Source organism: Gasterosteus aculeatus, chromosome 12 (assembly GCF_964276395.1).
Source record: "Gasterosteus aculeatus chromosome 12, fGasAcu3.hap1.1, whole genome shotgun sequence".
NCBI classification, from domain to species: Eukaryota; Metazoa; Chordata; class Actinopteri; order Perciformes; family Gasterosteidae; genus Gasterosteus; species Gasterosteus aculeatus.
In genome coordinates, this window is record NC_135700.1 from 14,838,971 (window position 1) to 14,853,782 (window position 14,812).

Genomic DNA, 14,812 nt, shown 5'->3' on the forward strand with positions numbered 1-14,812 from the left:
AAAAAAGGAAAAGGGCCTAGCAAAGAAGTAACACAACAAGATAACCACAAACTAACACTTGGACAGGCAAGAGGGGAACTGAGGCTTAAATACAGGTGGAGGTAATTGCAAACTAAACTCAGCTGTGGGGAGAAACGAAGGGCGAGGAACTAAATACAGGAAGTGCACTGGTTACAGAAATAAAAACAGGAAGTTAATCTTCACAGTCCCTGCAAGTCGTCACACACACACATATATAGAAAACATGGTTGACTGAAGCCAGAAGCTTGTAACTGTGATTCCGCTTTCAGCGTGGATGAACAAGAGAAACCTTTCCATCTGATTTCATTCTTTGGTTCTGCCACTTTTCAGTCCTCCCATCCCTTTCCCTGTTCCTTCCTTAATTTGTTTTGCAAACCTATCTCGCTCTCATACAGCCTCTCTTTGGTCTTTCAAACACATGTTCCATACTTTTGTCCCTCAACTGCTCTAAATAAAACCTGTTTTGCTTCCTTTTCAATTTCCCTGATTTTCAGGTTCAACTATTCCCTCGTCGTTGGCCTCATTATCTCTTCCTCACTCTATTTTGTTTGGTCAAAATGTCCCTTTCCATTGCTTCTTTGGACTCCCTTCAGTTGTCTTTGTTACTGGCCCTGATTCTTTGATGCATCATTTCAGGCTCTATGATTACATGCATTCATTCAAATCAGTTAAATGCATTTAAACAGATTTTTTAATTCATACAATAAATATGGAGCCGTTCTAAATACATGCGTTGTTATTAAATACATGTGCTCTTCCATATGTTTTTATTATTATGAAATACTGTATGTCTGGTATGGGCTTTATTTTACAAAAACATTAGGTATTTTAGAAATTACTCATCAATTATCAGTGTTATCATTTTTAAAGAATCTCTATCTTGTGATGCTGTTTGCAAATTCAATATGAATGTTCTCAGGGTTGTAATTAGGTCAATTTCTGGATTTCAAGGTCGCCCTTGAAAATGAGATCTCAATCTCAATGGGACTTTTACCTGGTTAAATAAGGTTACAGAAATTTAAAAATTTAAAAGAAATTACCACTTTAAATTTAAATGATCTCCGATCAAATTTCCATGTAAATTATGTAACTTTTTGCCAGAAATGAAGCAAGAATGAGCAAATGAGCAAAGCAAGAAAACAAAGCCGAACAAAGAAGCTGATGCCATCTGGTCTGTTGTTTTTTATTACAGCAATAACACAATTATGCACACAAACACACACACACACACACACAGACAAACAAGAACAGCCCCACCTCAAGGATCTCTCTCTCCGACATCAACATTATTATAATGTGTTTCTGTCTTGAGGTGAAGAGAAAGAAGAATATGTCTCTTTGGGACTTGATAGAATTGCAAATGATAGTCATAGTCGACACAACAGCGGCGGACAGCGCTGCCCGCTTAGAGCGCGTTCGTGACTTGATCAGCGGAGTTCATCGACTACACACACTGTGCCGTGTGACATTTGAAGAGCCTTTGTTATGAGAAGCACAGTTCACTTCCACTGTTCTCAGTGGCCAAGTTTACACGCATGATCTGTTGTAAGATACCTGACGAAAACACAACTGGGACATATTAACAAGAGATATGGTATCGCACACTTTTTGCCCTTTTCCAGGAGCAGTATCACTTCACTGTTACACCTTCTTCTACCACTAAGCAGCTGTAATGGAGCACTTCTGCATGGGTTGTGAGCTACATATATATATATATATATATATATATATATATATATATATATATATATATATATATATATATATACTGTATATATGTACTAAGATGGTTCATTTTTACATTTGCATTGTTTCTCATGGTATTGTGTAGCAACTTCACAGTAAATTAAGCGCTTCCTGCTGAGAGAGAAGTCAACACAAGAACAGAGACAACGTGCTCTCTGTGAGCTCCTTTAATTTGATTACTTTCATCAGGAGCTCAATCACAATTATAACTGCTGACATTAAAACACACACACACCTACTGATGCACTGCAAGCATGTGGAGCATCATTTTTTTAAGCGTTCCTTGGTGTGTAAAGCACAGAAGTAAAAGCAGAATGTAAATCTCAATAATAAAGAAAGGACAGTCTGTTTTCCTATTTTTAAATTTACCGTGCCTCATTTTCATCCTCCAAAGGGCTTCGATGTTATTATAAAGTAAATTACATTTTTTTCTAGTGCAAAAACGTCAAAGTATAAAACAGCAAATCCAGTGTAGGTCGGCCTATTCACCCTGTCTTTGTCTTCCCTCCTCTGCTGATGTGAATCACTGCCTGCAGGTATTACTCACGGTTTGATACACGTCGTCACCAACTCAAGTAATCTTTGAGTTCACTGCGGCGTCTCAGCTCTGCTGTGAGTTAGAGTGTGCGGGTGTAAGTGAGGGAGCTCAGCCCTGACACACACACAGCGGAGGAGATGCTGCTGTGTGACAATAAATTACAGTAAGATATGAAAGAACCACACATGTCATCAATACTTACATTACATTCGGTACCTTTTCCCTACTTACAATACTGCTGGTTTCACCTCCAACAACATCCGTGTTTGGGAAAACAACAAACATGGTTGCAGGTGCAAAGCCACCCTGTCCAATGACCTTGGACACAATCTCCAATAAATCCCATCTGTTAAAGAAGAAAAATGTGGCGTATACTTACGATTGAGTACAATTATACTGAGAGGCAGTTTGAATTAAGACCATAATCAAGATAACACTGATACTAGAGCAACAAAACAAAACAGCAAACGCAGTGGCTCAAGGCTGCTGGAAATACCTTTGGAGAAAAGTTTCATCACATGTAATGTTTTACATTACATGTTGTAACGCTGTGTGGCGTAACAACCCTGCTCTGTTAAATTGCTATGTGGCGTCTGCTGAAAATGAAAGCAACTTGGCCCCTGTGCTGCTGGAGAGTACTTTGAAATCTTTGGACTCATGTCTGAGACAAGTCGAAAGTCAATAATAACGAGTTGCACGTTAAATCTAAAGCCTGTGTGTGACTTGTGGGTGAGTCACCACCTCACCGGTGCACTTCTCCCTCTCAGATATTGTAATACCACTGAGCCGCTGATTCGGAGCAGACCAGGGGCACAGTTTCCTGATCAAGGAGACTCCGACCTGTTGTCACTAGTGGAAGATTGATCTACCAAACCTTCAATTAATAAATGACCCGCTGCACCACCTTGGCACCCGTGTGATTTAGCGTGACGTAAGAAAGTGAGATCAGATTGGTGTTTTCAAGGAGAAAGGGAACAATCTCATAAATCCAATCTTTTCAGCTCTACTCGACAGTCAGATGCTTATCTTTTGAAAAAATTCAGTCCGACTGCCTGACAATGTCGAGTATTTTTGAGCCGTCGCCCACTGTGGCTGCGGAATAAAAGGGTCTCCTGCTTTATGGTCTCTCAGAAAATTAGACTTTGATTTTCTCTCTTGACTTTAAAATCATATGATAAAAGGAGAAGAACAGTCTAGTGTGCCTGTGAGTGGAGAAATTCAATTATGTGTATTGTGGGTTATGATTAAGTCAATTAGAGAGTCACATTTGACTTTTTAAAAGAAATTCTGCACTAAACAAAAAAGTGTTGCCTGATTACTATCATTTTCAAGGGTGCAATTTGTATTGGTGTTTAATTGGTTAAAAAGTTTACATATTTTGTCAAAGAATGGATATACCGAATGTTAGGATACCAATTTAAAACAAATACATTTTATATAAATCAATCACAACACTAGAGCCTGTGAAAACGAACACAGGTCAACATACATCTAAACAGATTTTTAACACTTTCTCAGTGGTTAGGATTTATGGTACAGTTCTTTGTTACGCTTTTTCTTTATTGCATTATGTAATAGAAACTCTTTTGTGATAAAGGGACATTTTCATCACACTTCATATGCAAATCAGGAACACGTCCTGCCAGACTCATCTTGTGGACTTGGTTGAGAAGTGTGCTACTATCCTTATATAAAAATGATCCTTCATCTTATTTTATTCCCCCTCCTGTCACCTTAAATTGCACAAAACATATATAAGATTGAATTCTGTACTGAAGATTTCCCTGCAACTCTTCATTGCAATTCTATCATCATGATTGAGTCAATTTTATTCAGTCGTATCTCAACCAATTCCTCTCCTACGTTTGGGATTTGGACATCTAACAAGTGCCATTTCAAGTCAAGTAAATCATGCCCGATGGAAGGCGTTCCTTTTTTTAAAACTGTAAACCGTCCAGAACCTCATTTTATTTCAAGGCAACATTCAGCCACATTTGCAGAATGCAAATATAAAACACTTTGATGCATTTGATTGTTTTTGAACATTTACCCCCATAGCAATCTTACGGCTGAGAACGTCTTTGTGTCCTATTGTACAACGTCTATATATAGATGCTCTCCCATTTGCTTTGGCAGTCCATAGACATCAAACCTTTCAGCACACAATGGTAATAAAATACGACACCTACGTACAGTACATCCTCTAAAATGTCACAGGAAACTGGATTCAAACAGTTTCAACTATTTTTGTTCAAGACCAGATGTGGAATGACATTCAATTTCACCTTGGAATTAATTGTGGTTGTGTATGTGTGTGTTTGTGTGTTTGTGTGTGTGTGTCTGTGTGTTAGGGGGAGTTTACCTCGATTGATTTAGGCATAAATATTTGTATCATTCTGCACAATTAGTGTACAAGGTTTAGGGCTCTTGCTGTGGTACATTTTCCAAACTCTTTCCTCGGTGTACACAGATGAGCAGTGCTCTCTTTCATGTTCATCCTGCTCACTGGCGTTACCAGTGGGGGCTGGTGGGTTTACCTCCAGGGGGGCTTTGCAAAAAACAATCAAGCAGACATCTGCTGAAGTATGACATCAGTTTATTAAAATGAATGAAAAGGAACTGATTTGCCGAGTTCAATTAAAGTGTCTTTAAAGAAAGATGCCTAAGTTGGGATTCTTCAATTAGTGCAAATTCTTTAAAGTAGTTGTCTTTGGTACGACATTTTATCATGGTGAAGCACCCAGTGGTTGGTGGTGTGTAAAGCATAAAGGTCAACAAAATGGTTGGAATGCAGGTGCCGTGCTCCCCAAACAAGCTACTGTCTCTTTGTAGAAGAAGAGTAAACTGTGCAGATAAAACTCCTAACAAGATTCAACGGACAAATAGTCATTTTATTCACTTGCTATCAACCTTTCTAATTTTTCCGTTTTAACTGCCAGAGGGAAGAAATTAGAGTCTAAAACTAACTTACAGGAACAGGCCCCAGCATGTGTGTTTATCAAGTTCCTGTGGATAATGTACCAAAACTATTACCTGATATATATACACATAAACATCCCACTGCGGCCCTTTGTCTGGCTGAATGCGGAGAAGAATTTCCCAGGGTCTCTTTGGACGTGTAACCTTTTTCCCCAGCCTCTCGTTTGCTGCAGCTCCTCAGCCTTTTACTCTGAGCAGGTACTGCACGTCGGCTGCAGAGCTCGTCTTATATAAGGAGACTCACACTCACTCCAGAAACAATCAGCTGACAGTGGTAGAACTCGGGCATCGGCAACACCAGAAAAGTTTTCACAGTACAGTGTGTCCTTTGATTCATAATTAAAATTCTAAATTAATTAAACTATTATATCTTTAATGAAGATGATAGTGGTTCCAACCAGATGTTCCACAGAGTTTAGCTCAGTTCATTTCATTCATTCATTCATTCACTCTTCACTTGCCATTTTGCATTCTCTGAACAGCCAATAACTAATGAGAGGGAACAAGCGGCAGCCTTTCCATGTTCAAACGGTCCTCACGGGCTCCTCGCCTTTGCATGGAACATATTAGTACATTTCTGTTCAAATCAGAGCTCGGGCTGGGTACCTTCCCACTGAGCTTTCAATAGACCAAAAAGGCATAAGAGCCGTGACAATGCCTCCAGTGACATTACATCGGGCTGTGAACAACATTTCACAGATCATGGAGCAGGATTGTCGATCTGGGATCACTGCTACTGACAAACGACGGAGGGCAAACGCCTGTCTGACATATGTCCTCGTGCTCTGTCAATTCCTTCAATGATGTAAGAAACATTTTTGAGGAGTCTCCTTGTAACAGAACCATTAGTTCTGCTTTCTCGCCCTCTTCGCTATCTGGTTATTATTGTGGTACTATTCTCAAACCCGACTATCTGAAGATGGAAGGATGTACCATATGGTCAGTTTATTATGTATGCATCAGCAGAGCATCTTAATGAGAGTCCACACCACACACACACACACACACACACACACACACACACATACATCAACACAAAGCCTCACACACAGATTTTGAGATGCGGGCAGAGGGAGGCTTCTTAGACGCAAACACACATGCACACACTGGCAGTGTACACACACTACTTAAAACATAAAGGAAGTACGTATGTACACAAAGAATAACTATTGTGCATAGCCCGTTTCCTTTCACACGCACATACACACACACACACACAAACCAGAGAACTACGAAAAATCCTTCTACCGCCGGCTAAAATCAAAGCCCTTTACTGGCACCCAGTGGCAACAGTCAGCAGCGAGATCTTTCACCGGCCGTCCAGGTCAGCACTTGACAGCAACTGATTAGCTCAGTGTTGTTTTTGTGCTGGAGGAATTGCAAATGCATTTGAGATTCAGCAAAAATGACTGCTGCACCATTAATGAAAATGTTGTACAAATTGTAATAGTGGACTAGTGGTGCAACAGGAAGAACTGGTCTTGGAACAGGACCTACTCACTTTACCAGGTGATCTTCCCGGCTGCCATTTCTTCGTTTGAGGGCTAATAACTGCCACATATCTTTCACTGACAATAAGAATGACTCCAAAGACATCAAAATGGCAAATTATGTCACTATATAAAACATCTGCCAAAGTAAATTATTGTATAGTTTTGTATATTTAAGTCTTTTTTCAAAATACAAATATGAAATCAGAGTGGAATACTTACTAAGCAACTTCATTTGTCCATCCCAAACTTCAAGAAGATATCCGTCATTGAAAAACAAATCTCTATAAAGAGATGGACAAAATGCAATCCAGGAAGCCACCAGCATCTGAGAAAGACTTTTTATGGATATGAAATTGGATTGTAAACTCCCTACTTATGAAACAACCCCGTTGCATGCCCCATCTCTCAACTCCATGTCTCCTGAATCACGTTGCAAATCATACGGCAAGGAAAACAAAGTCTTATCCTGGATTTCGACCTGGCTTCATCTGAAACACAAGAAGTCCAGCCCCTGGTCCTCGGAGGCTTATCCGTCATCAGGCCGACAGCAGACGCTCATCATAACTGTAGGTCACAAACTGAGGATCACATCATTAATAACATCCCTGTAGGCTATTAACAAAGGAACTTGACTTAGTTGTGTCACTTCTAATTTTACAGTTTTTGTGGAATCAATGAAAGAGAGAGAGAAAAAGATTGAATGAATGAGATAAAGAGATAAAGAGAGAGTGTGTCAAGGGATGTGGTTGTAGACACCAAATGCAGGAAGAAACTAGTCAAAAGGGGATAATGGGCGGCGTCAGGGTGGCCGCGGGAAGCGGAATGCGCTGGCGAGGCACGCACGGGAACCGATCCACTGTGGGTGCAGGAAGACAAGGTCCATGCAGCTCGGAGATAAAAAAAAGTGATTCAGAAGCACTAAATACTGAGCGGGCCAGAACCACTAGATATCACTGTCGCTGAATCAACGATCAACGATCCGGCCCTCGAGCCCCTGGGAGCCCGGCTGATATATTCTGTACTGTGGAGTAGATTAGTAGATGTAAAGCAACTGGGCAGACTGTGGACGTGAGGTTAATGAGTAGTAAGAGCCGTGCACACACACACACACACACACACACACAGATGGAGGTAAACATGGGAACCGGGGTAGAGGGAGACACGGAAGAAACAGGAGCCGAGGCCAAACCGGGACAATCAGCGTGGAGGAGCCGTCTGTATGTGTGTGTTTCGGTGCAAATGACCCTTGTACCGTTTTATTGACACTCTTAAAAACTGGATATATGACTTTTAGTCAGAGATAACTCTGATAAGTCACACGCACGCACACATAACTCCCCCGGCAGAAAATCACGTATCTTACTCACGTTGGGTGGTTGCGGGTTCTTATCCCTTATGGTTACCTTTTTGATATCGGTCAAATCTTCCTGCGTAATTTCTGGTTAGAACACACACACACACACACACACACACACACGCCTACTGGGCAGGACCTGACTGTTAACACAGGTGTCTCCTCCTTGACACTGTTTCCAGTTCACTCGGCAATTGGAAACCTTTCGAAGTGTCAGTTTAAAAATGACACATGTTTTCATTATGTTTTGAGTATTTTGAATCAAACTTCTCTCTTGCGGTTAAAGGTTCACTGATATTTTAGAGTTTGGAGGAAATGTGAGCCAAGGGTGAGATCTTCAGAAGAAATAAACTCAACGAGGTAAAGTTTTTCTTTCAAGTTTTCTTAAACATGATTGAATGAGATCGATGATGACGATGATTCAAAGAACTTATATTCTTTGTCTTCTGACCTATTCGTTCTGTTGTTTGCTGTGTTAATCTTTCACTTTAAAATACATATTATCCATCAGAAGACAAGTCTGCTTGAATATCTTTCCTCTTTGAAACAGACTCTTCATTGGCCTTCATAAAGAGTGAAGTAGATAAGCGAAATGGAGGAAATCAAATACAGAGGAAAGAAAAGAGAGGGAAGACACAGGTAAGAAAAACGTTTTTTTCGTTGAATTTTTCTGTTTCATTTAAGGTTGTGCTTGAAACTACGATTTAGATGTTACATGAATTAGCTAACTGGGGCTTAAATGTGTGTTGCAAACACTTTCTTTTTAGGCAGCAGAAATCTTTGTCTCTAGGGCTTTTTTTGTGACCGACTATGTTACAAGCGGTTACTTGGCGAGCTAAATCCCATACAATATTAGTAAGAAAGTAGTATAATAGTAGTATAATAAAGCAATTACGAGAGGCAGGTACGAGACGCTGTACTTTATCTAATAATGTAACAGTTCGGGGGCGTTGTTAGGCCCGACGCAGAGCGGAGGGCCAGCAACCCTCGAACTGTTACATTATTGAAGATAAAGTACTGCCTCAAGTACCTTATTGCTTTTATAATACGGTTACCAGAGAAATTATAATTATTAAGAAAATAGCTGCCTTTCAGCACAAAATAGTATTATCCACCAAACGTTGTGCCTTTCAGTAGTCAGTAGAGAAGAAATAGTCCCCGTACGTGCGTGCAAACAGTATTGCATCCCACGGCATCTCATACATCTCATTCACATCGCTGATGACGTCCTCCCTAATTGTCGTGTTGCGAAAGCTCGCATTGCCTGAAACCGATGGGATTTCCAGGTCTTATTTCGCCGATCGCCACCGAGCTAAAAGGTCAAATGTCAACTAACGGTCGCGCAAAATCTAACCTGTTACTTTGAGTGCGCAGTGATATGGAACGCTTGGGTCGACGTGAACTGCAACTGTACATTATCGCCCAACAATGTGCCCCCTGTGACTCACTCTCAACCAATCAGAACGCTGGATTTCATCCACCCGTATTATAAATAAAACTACAACGTGTTAGTGGTGTCCGCAGAGGTCCGTGTCCAACTTGGCTTCAGACTATAAACATCACAGAAAAGAAGTAAACTGTTGGATCAAGGGAATTCTTTGTATAGTTGCTTGATTCATGACTTTTATAAATTTATAAATTGATAATTAAACCGTAAAACTACCAAAATAGATAACTTCGACTCAATTGTGTGAGGGTCATTATTTGTAGATTGTTTAATCAACAGAGCACAGGATTAAAATACCAAGTCGAACGAGCTGTATCCTCATCAAATTTAAAGAAAAATCATAATAAGTTATTAGCATGAACCTCACTTATAGTGAGAATATCTAAGACAGACTATGATACTAGAAATGTTACTCCACAAAGTCACACAAACGATGCGGATGCCGTCAGTGTGTCTTGAGGGGGCTTCATCCGTTCATGATGAATACAAATGCATTTGAATTTGTTTACATCCCTTGTTTTTAATCAGAAACGGTCTGTCCATGGAAATGCCTTTCGCTGCCCCTTTGTGTTGAATAGTTATAAGGAAAAAGTAAAGGTTACAAGGTTACTGTACGCGCTGAACAACCTACGGGAGACGAAAGAAAGAATTGAAGGGGAATTTATTCCTTTATTCAACAACAGTCCAGGCGAAACGGACAAAGCTACCGAAGGAACATTTATCATTCCATCGCGTTCCAAACTCTGTACTTGTCTGTATCAGTCAGAAAGATGTAGTTAGTTTAAGCCACTCCACGTCCTCTCTGTAGGCACACAGTCTAACTCTATTTACACCAAAACCATTGCCAGGAGGTCAATTGTTTGCGAGATATTTGTAATGAATATTTTTATTATATTGCGATACCCATTGATACATCATTACGTTTTGAATCACCAGGTTTGTACTTGGTATAAATTTCAGTTTAAGGAAACTGTTAATTTCCCCTGTGCCCTGCTGTGCTTCTCTTTATTGCCGTTGCTGATATCATCCCAGCAGATACTGACGGCAGTCATGGGAGTGCTGCTCCATTTAAAATGTTAAATACGCAGCCGAGTTTTAATCACATTCTGTATGTTGTTATCTCTGAGGTCAAAACAGTCACCGTTGTTTCCGGGTTTAGATTTTAAATAGAATATATTTAATAATATATTTTCCGCTATTCTCGATATGAGTTTTTGAACGTTTCGCAGGAGAAACCATGATTTTAAATAACTACAAGCAAATATTATGTGTCAAAAATCTTAAGTCTGATAAAACCAGCAAATGACGACTCTGTGTTATCCAACTGTGATTGGTTATATAAGTACGTTCCAAGATCACCAAACAATCAAATCTAGAGCCGAACTAGTTGAACCTATGCGATGTTCATTCAATGTTCTAAAAGGTGTGTTGGCCTAGAATGAAAAAACAACAACACTTAATTGTAATTTTCCAGCAGCTAAACATTCTGTTTCACTTGCTCTCCTTTTCGTCATAAAATACACACTTTCTGCGAGGACGCAGGACAGAGCAGGTTCACCGAGCTCTTCCAACAGTTGTGTGTTGACAAAGATCACAACACGTTATCAGTTCGAGGAAGACACACCGCACCCTGATAAGTGTTCGTACTCAGACAGCAGTGAGCGACGGCACCCGGGATGATTGAAAAGCAAATGTCAACACAAATTGTACGAAATTACACCAACAAAATGCTGATTGTAATTTTAGGCCATAAAATAATTATAATCATTGATCGCAGGGCCAGGTCGATCTGAAGACATGACCTGCTCGCGACTCCACACCCGAGACACGACTTGCGTCGGCTTATTATCTGAATTATCTTACGACGTCATATGATTACATTATTACATTACATTACAGGTCATTTAGCAGACGCTTTTATCCAAAGCGACTTACATTACACTTTAAACCCATGGCTTTTTCACATTTTTGCCCGGGGAGCAATTAGGGGTTAGGTGTCTTGCTCATGGACACTTCAACATGGAACAGTCTGGAATCGAACCTACAACCTTGTGCTTCCCAGCACACCTTCTCTAACCCCTGCGCCACGACGACCCCATCATATGATTGCAAACATATTTATTTATTTTGCCTCAATAGCTTCCTTGTGACATGTCAATGAGCCCTAAAAAAAAAACATGTTTCAAAGTCCGTGATCAGTTTGTGTTCTGCCATCTCGGTTCATATCTTGGAATGTATTTGGACCTTAATTCGTAAAATGGATGAGATGGAAGCTGAGGTCAATCTATGGGTTTTCTCTCATGTGTGTCTCAGGGATACGTGGGATCCATTCCAGCTAAACCCAATCGGAGCTGAGAAGGAGAGCAAGAGAAGATGTTTCCAACTGGCTCAGTACCTGGTGGCCGCTTTAGTTGGTTTAGCTGTCTTGGCCAGCGCCGTTGTTGCAAAGGTGGGATAATCTATCGGTCTGTCGGATGAAGGTTGTTCTCCTATTCATCATTTGATTTGAGAGAAAGAAGCATCACGATAGAGTACTTGACACTACAGGTGACGCCTCAAGCAAAAATCTTTACAATGTTCTATAAAGATTATTTCCCTCACAAGCAGACTGAAACATTTAACTATGCTTTCTTACTATTAGCTATAAGCAACAGTGTTTCAAGGAAACTATTTTATTTGAGGGTTTTATGTTTCTATCAGCAATTGAATGTATTACATGAGGCATTTATGTTGCATAATGAATATGACACTCAACAGTTTTGATTGGATTTGATCACATATCCATCAAATCTTTGGGTTTTCTCTGATGAGATTTGAGTTTCTGTAGGTAGAGCCTTTTTTTAAATTCATTACTATTACTGTATTATCTGATACAGTAATAGTAATGAATACACTTTTCCTACATACAACTCATGCCGTCAGCAGTGCTTGAATCTCCTTCTGTCTTCAACCTTCTGGAAGGTGGAAAGAGGTCATTGACATAGTTTGTCAATAGTTTGACTCGTTTTTTGCTTTTTTGAACAAAGGCCTTAATTTTAATATCTGGTTATGATCAAGGCGAGGCCTTTCTCGTTTCTCAGTTTGCATTCCTGCAGCCTACATCTAAACCGTTAGTGTCATGAACAACATTAATGCTATGGGTAGGCTATGCTATGCTATGCTATGCTATGCTACGCTACGCTATGCTATGGTAAAGAGTCCCGCATCAGGCAGCAGCTGCAAGGTACTATGGAATTACTGCACGCAGCATTTCACTGTCACTGCACTTTGTTCCAGTAAAGGGACGTTTTTATGGTCTCTGTAATCTTACCTCAAATAAAGAAGAATTATGTACATAATATACATATATACACAACAAATGTTAACTTTACTTTCAGTATTCTGTTCAAACTCTTCTTTAACACACAGGGCTCCCTCTTGGTATTATCAACCCTGTCGAGTCCGACCTCCATGCGAAGCCCAAAGGAAAAACAGTTCTACATGCTGATGTTGGTTTTCTGCCTGGTCTTCCCCAACATCCTGGTGTTCCTGAAGTCACTGTGGAGGTGTGCCTTCAAGAGCTTTGTGAAACCCAACATGAGGACCATGTCGTTTGTACGTTTTTCAAAAGCATATTCATTAATTGCAGAGATGGTGGGAAAATGTTTATCTTAGATCTTTGGTTGCAATCTTACATGCCACGAGTACATTGTAGCAACATTTGTTGTATTTAATATGTATGGCTGTACTCAGCTGCTGGGATATTATTAGTATAATCAATCAATCTTGGCAACGTACAGAGAGTTTGATTTCCTGATTGTTAAGCAAAGCCCGTCAGCAGAATGATTTTCGAGAGATTATTAAAGTCAATCTTTCGAAGCTTAAATTTGACAATTTCCACCACCATCTAGCCCTTAAAATACATACAGAACATACATTAGTATGTAAACGTAATGATGTGTGTTCTTGTGTCGTTTCCAGATATTTGCCATCGAGAGTCTGGTGTCGCTCGGTACTTCGACCCTGGTGCTTGTCGTCATGCCTCAGTTTGATGTGTTGACCAATCTCTTTATCAGCGGAGGAGTCTGTATTGTTTCTGCCATTCTGCAGATAATATACAGACTACAGAGAGAAACGTGGAAGATTGTATTCCCAATCTGCTCCCTCATTCTCACAGTCGCTGGTAATTCTCTTTATACACTCTATAAAGAGTATTCATGTACTTCGAACCAGGAACGGGGTGAAGGGGGAAGACGACTACAATTTGTTATCCTCTTCCTCATTCCGCATTCAAACTCACTGACATCATTGAGAAACACAGCTATAAATGATCAGCTACTACTTCACTAACCAGCCAGCTAACTAACCACATAACCTGCAGGTTACTGCCTCCTGGGGATTGACTACTATGTGCGCGTGTCATCATACGTGGATCGACAGGGCGCCGACTGCTTCATATACGTTGGGATTGGAATTTTCTCTTCCCTCCTGATCTCTCTGTGCTGGTGGGAAAATCCGCTGCAAGCTACTAATAGCATGCAGGTATAATCATTTTCTGTGTTTATTTTTGGTCTATTGGTCTAATGATATTGTCTTTTTTTGTATGTTTTGTTTTTTTGATCAACAGGAATTTACCCCCCATGTCCACTGTAATGCAATTTATTTATTTTAACTGACACCAAGCCTTAAACATTAAATGTTTGTTTCATCTTTTGTGGCAGGTATTTTTTTCGTGGGCTTTGATTGTAGCCCCAGCTGGAGGTGGAACTGTTTTGGGTTATTTGTGTTATAGATAAATAGTGTTACTGACTTGGCGTGATCAGGGAGACGCTTTCTTTGTCTCTGCAGGAAACGCTGACAGAATTGGATGGTTTCAGGGACTTTGTGTTTGTCATCAGCAGCATCCTGAGGATAATAGTGATCGGTAATTATCTGCCTTCAATGTCTGTATCAAAGGACAACACACACAAAAAACACCCTGACAAAATAAGACGGGCACTTGAATTGTGTTGTGAACAACAACAGCTCTGTTTTGCCGAGTCCTCTCATCACCTCCCTTCCAACGTTCACGCTGGAGGACAAAGAGGTGCAGATGGATTTGCACAGGAAGTTCTCCAGCTGTGATAAACTCTTCAAAACTTTCAATTTGATCCCTTTTCATACAGCAGTTCATTTCCCTTTATTTAGTAGAATCGCACTGTGTGACTATTTCAAATCAGCACATTTCATGTTTACCTATCAAAACACCTGTGACC

General features: G+C 40.2%; 1 protein-coding gene across 2 annotated transcripts in view; it reads left to right on the forward strand.

Annotated features, from left to right (window-relative positions):
* The window catches only part of chs1 (chitin synthase 1), a 42,227-nt gene that overhangs the window by 16,217 nt on the left and 11,198 nt on the right, over positions 1-14,812 (forward strand). Inside the window, exons 2-8 of one of the 2 annotated variants that reach the window (XM_040200509.2) lie at positions 8,418-8,491; positions 8,682-8,770; positions 11,892-12,027; positions 12,987-13,172; positions 13,539-13,740; positions 13,939-14,099; positions 14,406-14,481. In XM_040200509.2, the coding sequence (XP_040056443.2) occupies positions 8,724-8,770; positions 11,892-12,027; positions 12,987-13,172; positions 13,539-13,740; positions 13,939-14,099; positions 14,406-14,481 (808 nt within the window). In that variant the 5' untranslated portion in view covers positions 8,418-8,491; positions 8,682-8,723. Of the gene's footprint in view, positions 1-8,316; positions 8,492-8,681; positions 8,771-11,891; positions 12,028-12,986; positions 13,173-13,538; positions 13,741-13,938; positions 14,100-14,405; positions 14,482-14,812 lie in introns of those variants that run through there. The other variant, XM_078085042.1, reaches the window with a different exon arrangement.